Source organism: Vipera ursinii (genome assembly GCF_947247035.1).
Source record: "Vipera ursinii genome assembly, chromosome: 2".
NCBI classification, from domain to species: Eukaryota; Metazoa; Chordata; class Lepidosauria; order Squamata; family Viperidae; genus Vipera; species Vipera ursinii.
Genome location: NC_139513.1, coordinates 41,489,720 through 41,504,709, shown reverse-complemented (window position 1 = coordinate 41,504,709; position 14,990 = coordinate 41,489,720). Strand labels below are relative to the sequence as shown.

Genomic DNA, 14,990 nt, shown 5'->3' with positions numbered 1-14,990 from the left:
AGACTCGAACAATGGGCGCTATCAAACAAAATGAAATTTAGTGGTGAAAAAAGTAAGGTTCTACATTTAGGCTGGAAAAATCAAATGCACAGGTATAGCATAGGTGGTACCTTGCTCAATAGTAGTAACTGTGAGAGGGATCTCGGAGTCCTAGTAGACAATCACTTCAATATGAGCCAGCAGTGTGCTGCAACTGCCAAAACAGCCAACACAGTGCTAGGCTGCATTAACAAAGGGATAGAATCAAGATCACGTGAAGTACTAATACCAATTTGCAATGCCTTGGTAAGGCCACACCTAGAATCCTGCATCCAGTTTTGGTCACCACGATGTAAAAAAGATGTTGAGACTCTAGAAAGGGTACAGAGAAGAGCAACAAAGATGATTGGGGGACTGGAGGCTAAAACATATAGGGAACGGTTGCTGGAATTGGGTATGTGTAGTTTAAGGAAGAGAAGGACTAGGGGTGACATGATAGCAGTGTTCCAATATCTCAGGGGCTGCCACAAAGAAGAGAGAGTCAAGCTATTCTCCAAAGCACCTGAAAGCAGGACAAGAAGCAATGGATGGAAACTAATCAAGGAGAGAATCAACCTAGAACTAAGGAGAAACTTCCTGACATTTAGAACAATTAACCAGTGGAACAACCTGCCTCCAGAGGTGGTGAATGCTCCAGCACTGGAAGTTTTTAAGAAGAGACTGGACAGCCATTTGCCTGAAATGGTATAGGGTTTCCTGCCTGAGCAGGGGGTTGGACTAGATGACCTCCAAGGTCCCTTCCAACTTCTTCTTGTTCTTGTTCTTGTTCTTCTTCTTCTTCTTCTTCTTCTTCTTGTTCTTCTTCTTCTTCTTCTTCTTCTTCTTCTTCTTCTTCTTATTATTATTATTATTATTATTATTATTATTATTATTATTAAATTAAAATTTAGCAGTAGATACAAAAGAGTTTTGAAGACAAAAAGCACAAGATTTCATTCCTCCTACTTTATAAAATGAGTTAGAGAAATATATTCCAGGATATTGTTAAGAACCATTACTACTTTGTTTAATGGAAAATCTTCTGAAGAAATATACCTGATAGGGGAAAGTTTATTTTTTCTTAATATGTTTAGAACAGGATGACTAGAATAGTTGGAAAATAATTTTATTTTGTTTGGACTCTTTTTTAATTTTGTTTGTATATAAAATTAAATTCTTATGGAGGGCTATAGAAGGAACCTAGTGCCTTCTCTCCAAGAGAATCAATGAAAATTTGAGATAAGTATCAAGTATGAAAATGGGGACTAGATTCAGCTACAGTCTGTATATACACCCAAATCTATAGTACATGGCAAAAGTTCAGAATTTTTAACAGTCTAATTTAACAGTTTCAGGAGATGAAAGATGACCTTGATAACTCCTAGTAATTTGCTGCTAGTTTATGATTTCTCTTCTCCCCACTTGATATTTATCATTGTAATAAGACAAACTCTCCTGTAAGTGTATATAAATTTAAAACTTCTGTTGCAGCTCTAAATGGAGTTAAGAGTTGAAAAACAGCACTTTGTTGTTACTTTGAAAAGTCTTTCAGTATCTATTTGGCATGGTAAGGAATGAGGGCAAGACTCCTGCTGTATTGTGTTTCCCTTGCTTCCCACCTTTTATTTTAGCAGAGTAAATCAGTTACATCATCAAATGAAATTGCTACACTAGGGACACTGATACTAGAACAACCATGAGAGAATGAAGTAACTTTGAAGTTAATGGGTGACATGTCATTCCATCTCATTCTCAAAACATCCCTTTGGAATGTCTGTGGAGAGTCTCAATTATCCATGTCCAAGGTGCTTTTTCCAAAAGACATCTTCCTTTTTCCTTTTTTTTTTTTGAAAATGTTTTGCTTCTCATCCAAGAAGTTTGTTCAGAACTGTTCGGAAAGCTTGGAAACTTTCAGCTATGAAGTACCTCTGCTTCTGTCTTCTATCCTGCAGTTAATTACTACTAGAAGAAGCAATAGTGTCCCTGTACTACTGTGTTTCCCTGAAAATAAGACCGGGTCTTATATTTTTTGGGGGGGATTGTCTTATTTTGCTGCTGCCTGCCCGCTCCCTCCCACCATCTGTTTGCTCACAGCCATAATGCTTACAGGGCTTCCCAGGGCAGATGCACTTTTCACCCGAATGGAGAAATGACAGAGATTGGAAGCTTTGTCTACTTGCAAATGGGCACTTTGAAATGAAGTGTTTCTTGGCTTGCCCAAACCATGCCAGGGCAGGCGGCCTCGTAGCATGTCGGGATCACCTGCCTACCCCCCCCGTGCCTCTGGCTCCCCCCCCCCGTGCCTCTGCCTCTGCCTGCTGCTGGTGCCACTGCACAAGCCTGCCATTAATCAGGCAACCATGCAGCACGTTCGGGTCGCCTGCCTGCCCCCTGTCTCTACCTCTATGCTTGGACTTACAGTACCTATGCTGCACCAATGGGATGGCAGCCTGAGGCTGCTGCCCACCAACATCAGCCCCTGCATGCTCGCTGCCTCTTTTGCTGGCCACGCCCATCCCCCTGCCTTACTTTTGGGGTAGGGCTTATATTAGGCCCACCGCAAAAAAATCAGGCTAGGGCTTATTTTGGGGGGTAGGTCTTACTTTCAGGGAAACATAGTAGTTGTTCCTAGCACACTCCTCACTGTGGTCTGTGTAAGACTTAGGACTTTTAAAATTTATTCACAATATAGATAGATATGATATGTTGGTTTTGATGCCTTTCTTGCTTACTGTACTTTTTGCAACCAGATTCACGTTATTTGTTTTCTAAGGTTCATCTTTTCTTTGCTGCAGAAAATGCTCATCAAGGTATTATTAATATCAATTGTTGCCGTTGTTAATATCACAGTGCTCAGGGAGAGTACCTTACAGCAATTTATTGAAAAAAGACAAACTGAAAGAGAAGAATGACAAGAGGAGCACCTTTAACAGGTGCTAGAAAAATGTGTGCTATCCAGATGGGCCTCCTGTTGGCATATTCCTGTAAAAGAATCTAGGGAGTAAAAAAAGTTATGAGTCTGTCATAATGCCTGATTATTGAAAGATTTGTAACTATTTTTCTTTGTCTCTGAATCATAGCACAAACTAGAAAATATAACTGCACATTTTTATAGGTAGTCTATGTAAATTTTGTTTAGCTTAACAGAGGTGTAGATGCAACAGCTGCAGTACAGTAGTGAGCACAGCACAAGACATTGTGGGCTGTTCCCTGACACCACTGGATGACATCGCCAGGGCTCGTTGCCTTGGAAGAGTGAGGAAGATTCTCAGGGATGACTCACACCCTGGACGGTATCTCTTTACTCTCCTACCATCCGGTAGGAGATACAGGAATATAGCCAGCCGTACCAACAGGCTGAAGAACAGCTTTTATCCATGGGCTGTTAGGCTTTTGAATGGGACATAATCTTATGCAGAATTGACTTGGGAGGCTGGTGTGTGGTGTAGTTGGTTCACATAGTGTGGTGGGATGGAGGGTTTGTTGTCACTGTGTGTTGGGGGGAGAGAGCACAGGGGGAGGCTCAGCTAATCTCAATGTACACATGTTGTACTTTGACAATAAAGGTTTATTATTATTATTATTATTATTATTATTATTATTATTATTATTATTATTATTATTATTATTATCAGTACAATGTATGCAGGCTGGCTTAAGGTACTGTGTAGAATTACTGTACAGCTACTAAAATTTTAACTGGGACCATTCATTTAGAACCACATCTCTTGTTATGAAATCATTTTATTGACAGCCAGATACAAATGGACCAAGAAATGTTGCCACTGAAAAAAATGATCAAATGCATTAGTGTCCAAGAGGGAAGAGGGAAAAGAAATCCCAAAATGTGATGACATGATGTGGAGTTCATTTAATTGCATCCTATGTCAGGGCAAAATACATAAGGACAATGTTTGTGCTTGTGACATTACAAGGCATATATCTTCTGGACAAAGAGCTCATTCCTGGGATCTGTTGGATCTTCCAGCTTAGGAGTAACAGCCCGAGTACTCCTACCACCACTGGACCACCTTGTCCTTTCCTTTACCTATCCTCTCCGGTTGCTCGTTCAGGCCTTGGTACTTCTCTAACTTCTCCTACTCCTACTTCCTGATGTTGCTGTCACCAGAACCTCTATCTTCACTGATGTCTTCTGGTCCTTGACCACCACTACGATGTCTGATTTATTAGCCAATACTTGCCGGGCCAATCAACTAGACAACATGGATCTGGAAGTCCCACAGGATCCTAGTCCTGTTGTTCTACAGTACCTTTTGTGGAATCTCCCATGTGGACGTGGAAAGGCCTAACCTGTATAGATGTTCCTGTATATAATGCCAGTTCTAATATTTAAAAATTGTTCTATCCTGATCATCATTGCTTCAGTCCACTTAAGGCAGGGATCTCCAACCTGCATCTGTGACCCTGTGCCGTGCCACAGCCCATTGGGAACTGGGCCACTGAAGTGGTGGGTGAGTGCATGCACATATATGTGCACTTAGCTGCATTTTATGCATACACACAGAAAGCCATCACCTCTCCTACCCCCTCCCCTGCCAGTGCTGCCATCTCCACCGGTCCACTGAGCTGGAAAAGTTGGGGAACCTAAAAGGTTAACCCTATTATGATTCTGAGCTCAGTGTAAAGAAGTGGTTTCTTCTTTCAGAACTCTTAACTAATGGACATGAAAACCATATAACCGAAAAACTATTTTTATACCAAATTTTTTGCAGCATAACATTGGATTGAATATCAGGTTTTTACCTAAAATAAGAGGTTTTTGACTAAGATGAAGTCGTAAAATGTATTGACGCTGATATCATTATGATTTATTTATGAAAACTATTCTTGAGGTATCATTAGCATGGCTTGGATTACATTTAATATTTAATATTTATAATTCTTGCATTCATATCTTCATGCTTTATGGTTTCATTGTGAATCCATTTTAATGATCATATTATTATAAACCACCATAATTTTTTAAAGAAAAATGGATGCTAAATTAAAAATTTAAATATTTTAAATGTGTTTTTAGGGGAAAAAACAAAGGATGCTTTTCAGCCCCTATTAGTAACATCTTTTAAATTTTATGATTTTGATTGTGTAGATATGGCATTTCATATTCACAATATATTCAGTTAAACCTCGTACTTAAAATTTCTCACCAAAACATCAATTCAGAAATAGGTTATTCAAATCATTTGCTTAACAAGAGCACAAATCAAGACCATTCCTTTTCCACAAAAACACCTGCAGTTATCAATCTGAAATTAGGACTTGGACACAAAAGCATTTGCAAATATTTTTTCTCAGAAGATTATCATCATCATTTCAGAAAGATCTACTGAGAAGAAAATACAGCAATTTATAAATTACCAACCTAGATCAACAAGATCTATGATTGATGTATAATCCTAATAATAAATATAACTTGCACAACTGTTTCTCCTCAATCATATCAACAAGGGAAATGTAATTACCATAACTTGTAATAAATAATAGTAAAACAATATCAACATCAAAAATACAGCAAACATTATTTTTCTTTGAAGATAGTGATAGTGTGCTAAATACAAATTTAACCAATAAATTGTGTTTTTTTCTGTAACTGCAAATAATTTTCTATACATAGTGACTGTGTGCATTTTCACCTTATATTTGGACAAAAAATACAAAGCCAAACTCTATTATTTTAAGGGCAAAATATAGCTGGTTTTACCTATTAATCCAGACATTAACTCTAACACAAGCCCAGTAAAGGTTTATAAAAATTATGGGATTTCAGGAGCTAGAAACTCAGTCAGATCATGCTTAGAAACTAGATAAGAGGACATATTTGGGTTAGAGTGGGAAGATTAATTGGGAAGAGATTAGCAATTTTTTTAGTTTCAGAGCACATGTTTTGTAAGAAAATTATAACCATCATCCACATACTGTATGTAAGAAAGATGGTACTCCCATATCTTCTGTCCAAACTCTTGTTTTTGGTTTTTGTTATTTTTTATAATTCTAAGCTGTTTTTTATAGTTATGATTGTTTGTGTTTTATCTTGCTGTAAGCCACTCAGTTGCCTTGAAGTGAGAGATGGGGGGCAGATAAATTTGTGAGAGTGATATAAATATATGTGTGTGTGTGTGTGTGTGTGTTTGTGTGTGTGTGTGAAAAAAGTAAGGCTCTACATTTAGGCAGGGAAAATCAAATGCATAGGTATAGTATAGGTGGTACCTTGCTCAATAGTAGTAACTGTGAGAGGGATCTCGAAGTCTTAGTAGACAATCACTTCAATATGAGCCAGCAGTGTGCTGCAGCTGCCAAAAAAGCCAACACAGTGCTAGGCTGCATTAACAGAGGGATAGAATCAAGATCAAGTGAAGTACTAATACCACTTTACAATGCTTTGGTAAGGCCACACCTAGAATACTGCATCCAGTTTTGGTCACCACGATGTAAAAAAGATGTCGAGACTCTAGAAAGGGTACAGAGAAGAGCAACAAAGATGATTAGGGGGCTGGAGGCTAAAACATATAGGGAACGGTTGCTGGAATTGGGTATGTGTAGTTTAACGAAGAGAAGGGTGAGGGGTGACATGATAGCAGTGTTCCGATATCTCAGGTGCTACCACAAAGAAGAGGGAGTCAAGCTATTCTCCAAAGCACCTGAAAGCAGGACAAGAAGCAACGGATGGAAACTAGTCAAGGAGAGAAGCAACCTAGAACTAAGGAGAAACTTCCTGACAGTTAGAACAATTAACCAGTGGAACAACCTCCCTCCAGAGGTGGTGAATGCTCCAACACTGGAAGTTTTTAAGAAGAGACTGGACAGCCATTTGCCTGAAATGGTATAAGGTTTCCTGCCTGAGCAGGGGGTTGGACTAGATGACCTCCAAGGTCCCTTCCAACTTTATTATTATTATTATTATTATTATTATTATTATTATTATTATTATTATTATTATTATTATTATTATATATATGTGTGTGTGTGTGTTTGTGTGTGTGTGTGTGTGTGTTAAATGCTTGTTAACTATTTAGATTACCTTGCTAGGCCCCAAACATGGGACAAATCTTTATTTCCTGTTTCAGCCTAACCGAAGGTCATCGACAGGCAGTAGTCACAACAGTGACAGCTCATATTTTGTGTATTTTTTTTAGATTGCTAACAAAGAATTAAAGGGAGACTGATATGCATTTCAAACTTATTTGTTTTCATCAGTCAGCCGTAAAATAAAAAAAATACACAAAATATGAGCTGTCACTGTTGTGACTACTGCCTGTCGATGGCCTTCGGTTTTTTAAAATAAAAAAAATACACAAAATATGAGCTGTCACTGTTGTGACTACTGCCTGTCGATGGCCTTCGGTTAGGCTGAAACAGGAAATAAAGATTTGTCCCATGTTTGGGGCCTAGCAAGGTAATCTAAATAGTTAACAAGCATTTAACACATATCTCCCTTGCTTCTCAGCTAACAAAGTGAGATAGAGCTTGTGGCCTAGAGGTAAAAACAACTGCCTAATGTGCAATCAGCCCAGGTTCGAATCTCAGAAGGGTATGGCTGACTGATGAAAACAAATAAGTTTGAAATGCATATCAGTCTCCCTTTAATTCTTTGTTAGCAATCTAAAAAAAAATTACACACACACACACACACACACACACACATATATTATAACTATGCAAGTGTTTTAGCTAATAAACATTTATTTTCAGTCTCACTGAGGCACAGAAAGGTTAGGATTTCATATCCCATATATTTCAACTCATGTAATAGTATTTAAAAATTATTCCCAAAATGAAACTTGGATTTCATTTCCTTCTCCCCTATGTTTCAATATGTGTTTTGTAGTAAATGTTTAAATTCATCTAAAAGCTACTAGATTATCTGCATAATTTTGTACAAACATTTGAAGTGCTGTTTTTAAAGAGTCCACCTTTGTACAGATAGTCCTCGACTTACAACAGTTTATTTAGTGACCGTTCAAAGTTACAACCTACTGAAAAAAGCGACTTATGACCATTTTTCACACTTACGACTGTTGCAGCATCTCCATGGTCACAAGATGAAAATTCAGATGCTTGGGAACTGGTTCATATTTGTGATAGTTGCAGTGTCCTGGGGTCACGTGATCAGCTTTTGAAACCTTCTGACAAGCAAAGTCAGTGGGGAATCTGGATTCACTTAACAGCCATGCTACTAACTTAACAAATTCAATGATTCACTTAACAAATATGGCAAGAAAAGTTGTAAAACGGGGCAAACTCTCTTAACAAATGTTTCACTTAGCAACATAAATTTTGGGCTCAATTGTGGTCGTAACTCGAGGGCTACCTGTATTTATAGAAGTTAAATATTCAAAAATTGAGATTTCAGTTTGTGCAGCCAGTTGTCATTGTCTAGCAGCAAAGCCTTTTGTGAACTTCTTTGGCAATTGGTTGACTTGCTCTTTCTTCACAAAAAATGGATTAGCAAGGAAGAGGCTGAAAAGGACAGGTAGTTTGATTTCTCATGCATAGCAATAGCACTTATATACCGCTTCATAGTGCTCTACAGCCCTCTCTAAGCAGTTTACAAAGTCAATATATTGCCCCCAATTACCGGTATATGGGTCCTCATTTTATTGACTTTGGAAGGATATAATTATGCTTATATATTTTCACTTATTTCCAGAACTTTCCTATGCTTGGATCTTCAATGAATACCCAACATTTGTGCAAGAAGATAGTCGGAGATTTGTTTCTCAGGAAACTGGACATCTCTACATAGCTAAAGTAGAGCCCTCTGATGTAGGAAATTATACCTGTGTCGTGACTAGTGCTGTAACTAACACCAACACCCTTGGATCACCAACACCTTTAGTGCTACGGACTGATGGTATGCATTTATACTAAAGTGGTGTAATCAACTCTATATGGTTTTACTGCCTACATAAATTTTTGGAAAGCACATTTGTGTGGAAATGTATAATTGTGAAACACACTCTGTAAATTTGTTGTGTGTTTTTTAGCGATTGTTATTGTACCTCCTTTTCTTATTCCTATTTATAAATAACTTCAACTGTAGCATGTATAAATTAAGCGTAGAATTTTTCACTGTGCATAAAGTCACAGAAACTTTACTACAACTAATTAAGGTCAAGAAATGATTGAGTGCAGCAGATGAAATATCACCTGCAAATTTTACTACCATTGCAAAGATGTAGAGCAGGAATAGGATCATATGGAAGGAAAATAAGTATGCCAACTCCATGGTTGATTTTTACTTACTTTCTTGTTCATGGAAATGGAGGACCTCTCTTACTCTTCCTTCAATACATCTTTCTCCCTTCACCACAACCACAGTAACCGCACAAATCCTTAATGAAGGGAATTCAGAGACACTCAGATGCACATTTCCATACACCAAAGGATTATATACTGATTATGGCTTGTCATTTATACTAGCTGTTATTTCTATGTGTATAATCAATTACTTTTTCCACTTACTCAAAATCGCAATCAAGATCTGTAACAGTTCATCAGAGTTCTGCTGCTATTTCATTTTTATAGGCAGATGTGTTTGTACATGCATGAAATATCAAGAAGCAGTTGTAATGCAACAGAGAACCTTCAAAGTTATCTAGCTAATTGTTACATTCTACTGCATTGTCTATTTTCTTATATTATACTACATTTTTAATGCTAATAGGTAAATTGGCATGTTAAGTCATGTCAGCTGTCAATCAAGGGATAAAGCAATGACTATGGAAGTAGTAATCCATCTATACTTCAGTAGAACTCTTGTACAGTTGCTGATCAGGGTGTTCAGTTTCTATCTTTCTTTACCTTTTCTGGAATAACAGGTGTGATGGGGGAATATGAACCCAAAATAGAAGTTCAGTTTCCTGAAACAGTTCCTGCTGCTAAAGGATCAACTGTGAAACTAGAATGCTTTGCCCTTGGAAAGTAAGCATATCTATTTTCTTTATGATATAAAGAGTTGGACATAGAACATGCTATTGCATATGTTGTACTTATGTGAACCAATTTTAAATGTAGTAATACTGGATTATAAACTGAAGAACTTTTTATGAAGGGACTATTTATTATATAATTATTCTAGATCATATAGTAAGAAATGAACATAGATTTCATACTGTGCATTCAATATTGACTTTAAGAGAATCCTGAACCTGGTTTACATGGATTAGCTGAGATACCAAAAAGCTGCAATAATGCATAATATTAGCTAAATTTATGTTTGATCAATATAAATTCAGAGAAATTTGCTGACGGCAGTATCATTAGAATGAAACAGGGCATATTAGAAGATTTGACAAGTGAAAAATTGAAAAGTTCTCAGTTTATTATTAGCAAAGTTTATTCTTGGGGACTAAGTCAATAGAAGGATGGGGAGGAGATCAATTATTCAATGACAGTTCTGTTTAAGCATAACATGGCTACTCAAAAAGCAACAGGTGATTCAGAAAATGGCCTACAGCTGAGGCCATATGGACTTTGTAGGGCTATTGATGCTGATAAAAACATCTTGTAAATAGTCTTGTTTTCCCTTCCTTCCATCCATCCACAATGTAGTACAGTGGCTCCAACCTTTTTATATCCTGTAGCCCTAGAACGCTTCTGATACATTCTCACACCCCTTACAAAAGTTCAAAATAATGGCAACAAATTATGCATATATACTAGAATCCAAGTTTTTGCATCCCTTGGAACATCGTCTCGCGCTCCCATGGGGTCTGAGCATCTGCGGTTGGAAACCCCTGATATAGTAGGTGGAAAGACTGATTTCAATTAAATTTTTATTCCATCTTTTTGAAGGCTTGAATATTTAAACAATTAACTGATAACTGCCTTCCAAAAGCATACCAAGCACTGTAAATTCCTTCTAATATGTACATTGTGATATTTTGCTTTTTTAAAAAAAAATCAGATAATAATGTACAGCATAATCTTGAAAATATTCAATTTAATTTCATTGCTGTAGTCCAGTTCCTCGAATTCACTGGAGAAGAACTGATGGGACACCATTTCCAAGCAAAGTAATGTTGAGAAAATCCAACGGCATGATTGAAATTCCAAATTTCCAACAAGAAGATGCTGGTCTCTATGAGTGTATCACTGAAAATACTAGAGGGAAGAACATTGCAAAGGGACGGCTCACATATTATGGTAAGCATTTTCTAAAAAACAACAACAATATGGTTTAAGGAATATTCATTTGAGAGATGCTACTACTAACTGTGGCAAGTTCTTAAAGAGATGGGCGCACCAGACCATCTTTGTCTCTTGAGAAACATATATGTGGGCTAAGAAGCAACAGTGAGAACTGGACAGAGAACCACTGATTGGTTCAAAATTGGGAAAGAATTCTGGCAAGACTGTATGCTGTTGCCCTACCTATATATATATGCAGAGCACATCATGAGAAAGGCAGGGCTTGATGAATCAAAAGTTGGAATTAAGGTTGCCGAAAGAAATATCAACAACCTAAGATATCTTGACCATAGGTTTAATATTTAAACAAAAGTAGAAAGAAATATATACATTTATTTGGCAAGGTAAAAAAATTGGCATAAGGTCATTCATGACACTAAACAAACAGGGAGGTCTAGCCTTACCTGATTTGAAAGTGTACTTTCAGCTTGTTGCTTAGTTTGGTTGAACGAACGGGTGATGCTGAAGGATAGAAGGTTATTGGATTTAGAAGGGCACAATTTGAGATTTGGGGGCATGCCTATGTATGGTATGACAAGATTTCAGAAATCATTTCATTAGATGTGCCATTCTGAGAATTTAATAAATATAAACCTAATATATGTCCAAAAGTACCTTGCTAGATTTCCCCAGAACAAGCATATTCTAAAAAGAAATGGCAACTAGACAGAAGTGCTTAAGTATGGTGAATTGCTGGAATACTCCCAAGGCTGAGCTTGTTGATCTGAAGGTCGGCAGTTTGGCGGGTCAAATCCCGAGTGCCACGTAACAGAGTGAACGCCTGTTAGTGGTCCCACCTTCTGCCAACCTAGCAGTTGGAAAGCACGTAAAAATGCAAGTAGAAAAATAGGGACCACTATGGTGGGAAGGTAACAGCGCTCCGTGCGCCTTTGGCGTCTAGTCATGCCGGCCACATGACCATGGAGACGTCCTCAGACAAGCTCTGGCTCTTCGGCTTTCAAACGGAGATGAGCACTGGCCCATAGAGTTTGAAACGACTAGCACGCATGTGCGGGGGAACCTTTACCTTTATATATGTTGAAAAACTTAATAAAGCTGAATTTGCCTTAACTGGCTGGGGCAGAAGTTTTGATTGGCGTGAAATTTCTAATATTTTTAGCTTGGCAGTTCTTTCCTTTTTCTTTTTTATTACTGAAAAATAACTTTCTAACTAAAGATTCTGGATTTAAGAACAGTATCAACCCATCTATGAATACGAAAAAAACAAATAAAAGAAAAAACAAATAAAAACATGTGTTACTTTAATTGTCTACAAGTTCGGTGTATTGCTTGCTATTGTTTCTCCCAGCAAGGATTTCATCCCCTATCTGTAGGTAGTTGTCAGCTTATGACCACAATTGAGACCAAAGTTTCTGTTCCTAACTCACGGGTCGGCAACCCGCGGCTCCGGAGCCGCATGCGGATCTTTGAGCCGTCTCCTGCGGCTCCCAGCTGCCTGGTGTGCGCACACCTCTTCGAACGGGCAGTGGTGCGCGCGCACCTCTCCAAATGGAAAGTGGCACCGCCCGTTTGGAGAGCTGCGCACGCACCTCTCTGAATGGGCAGATGTCCGCGCGCACCTCCTCAAACCTTTGAAGAGGTGCGCACGCACCTCCGCGCGAACAGGCAGCAGCGTCGCTCTTTGGGAAAGCTGCCACGGCCCGTTTGCAGGCTGCCGAAAGCGGCAGCTCTGCAAATGGGCCGCGGCAGCTTTCCCAACAAGCGTCGCCGCTGCCCATTCCGAGGTGCGCGCGCACCTCTCCGAACGAGTGGAGGTGCGTGCGCACCTCCCCAAACCTTTGGAGAGGTGCGCACACACCTCCGCTCGAACGGGCAGCGGCGCCACTCTTTGGGAAAGCTGCTGCGGCATGTTTGCAGGCTGCCGAAGGCGGTAGCTCTGCAAACGGGCCGTCACCGTCGCGCAACCGGGAACCGGTTCTATCACACATAAAAAAATGGCAACCGTGCGCGTCTACGCATGCACAAGAAAAACCTGTTTTGCGCATGCGCAAAACATTTTTTGCGCATGCGCGTGCATGGACACACGCACGCGGCTCCCATTTTTTTATGTGTGATGGAACTGGTTCCCAGTGGCTCTTTTCCTTTTTCAGATTGACGACCCCTGTCCTAACCAAAACTGTTGTTAAGTGATGTTTGCCCTATTATATGACCTTTCTTGTCACAATTGTTCAGTGAGTCACTTTAGTTGTTAAAGTAGTAACATGGTTGTTAAGTGAATTGACTTTCCTTGTCAGAAGGTTGCAAAAGGGGATCACATGACCTTGGGACACTGTAATTGTCATAAACACATGTGATCACAGTGATGCTGCAACAGTTGTAAGTTTGAAAAATGGTCAGAAGTCCCTTTTTTCAGTGCCGTTGTAACTTCAAATGATCACTAAATGAATAGTTGTAAGTAGAGGTTTACCTGTTCAACATATTCAGGGTATTAAATTTTGTCTAGGGCTGGCAAAGCTCCTCCAGCCTTCTATATCTTAACTTCTTTTAATGGGCAGCTGTCAGGATATTACAGGATGCTGCTTTGTGTGTTAAACTTAATCTCTGTTGATAAAAAACAGAACCTAAAAGACCTATAAAGAAATATGACAAATTATAATTAGCTGCTGCAACAGAATAATTATCTGAAACTTTAATTTTATTTGCTTATTTTAATGCAAAAATCATACTTTCACAATACCTCTACAAGGCTACTGTACGTGATCTGCTTTTTCTAAAATATTTCTTTGCAAATTATATGGGCATAGTGCCATTTTTCTTCCTATTTTCTTCCACTCATTTTTGCTTAATAAAATATGAAATAGGCACTCTATGAAAATCCTCTTGCACATTTTTTTTAAAAAAATATGCACCCACTGAATGTCAACCAAGTATATTGTTATTTGTTGGGGGAAAAGCTGAAGTACTAGCTAAGTGTTAATTAGCAATTTTTATAAAACATTATTTCCCCAAAATGTAATTTTCCTTGTGAAAACTGCAAGTTAAGGAATGTTTTACTTCCAGTTGGAATGAAAATGCAGAATACAAGGAAGACATATAGAAATATTTTAACAATATTTTTATTCCATCAGGCAGTATAGCAATGCAGCTTGCCTTGTATTCTATAAATTAAAAAATAATTAATATAAATAAATTTCTCATATGAAATAGAAAAAGCATTGGCAATCATAGCTGCCCTAAGTAAATAGCACAAGACTGTTCATCTGCTGCTTAAAATAATAATACACAATACAACAAAGATTAATTACCAGCAAATTTATCAACAACTCTAAAAATTAACTGGGGATTCACCTGCATCATTGTATGCCAGTCATATAGTACCTTCTAATTTCTTAAGTTGATTATTTGTTTTATAGCTGTTGTTCATGTCATAGGACCGATGTATTTCATTTTTTTTCTTGTTTTGACTGCAAATATTAAATGTTGATGTTGCTTCTTTCCCCAACTTACTGCAAATATTTTCCTGGGAGTCAATCCACCTTAATGTAAACCAAATTGTAAAATCTAAACTTGAAAAACATTTAGGTTGGTTGGTTAGTTAGTTAGCCACCCATCTTACCACACGGTAGGGCAGCATTGATATGTATAATGTAATTCAGGGCTAAATATTTTATTATTCAAGATGTAGCAATTCAATTGACAATTCCAAAGATATAGGAATTAATTTAAGGACTGGTTCTACCCATGAGCTAGAGACTTGGCCAAAAATTGGTTTGAGTATTATGCGTGTTTGTTGAATATTG

General features: G+C 38.1%; 1 protein-coding gene across 1 annotated transcript in view; it reads left to right on the top strand.

Moving 5' to 3' along the window:
- Positions 1-14,990, top strand: part of LOC310634806 (contactin-3-like) — a gene marked incomplete at both ends in the record, with an annotated part of 166,260 nt that overhangs the window by 63,919 nt on the left and 87,351 nt on the right. Inside the window, 3 exons of the mRNA XM_083353342.1 lie at positions 8,687-8,890; positions 9,858-9,960; positions 11,000-11,184. Of these exons, the coding sequence (XP_083209468.1) occupies positions 8,687-8,890; positions 9,858-9,960; positions 11,000-11,184 (492 nt within the window). The remainder of the gene's footprint in view (positions 1-8,686; positions 8,891-9,857; positions 9,961-10,999; positions 11,185-14,990) is intronic.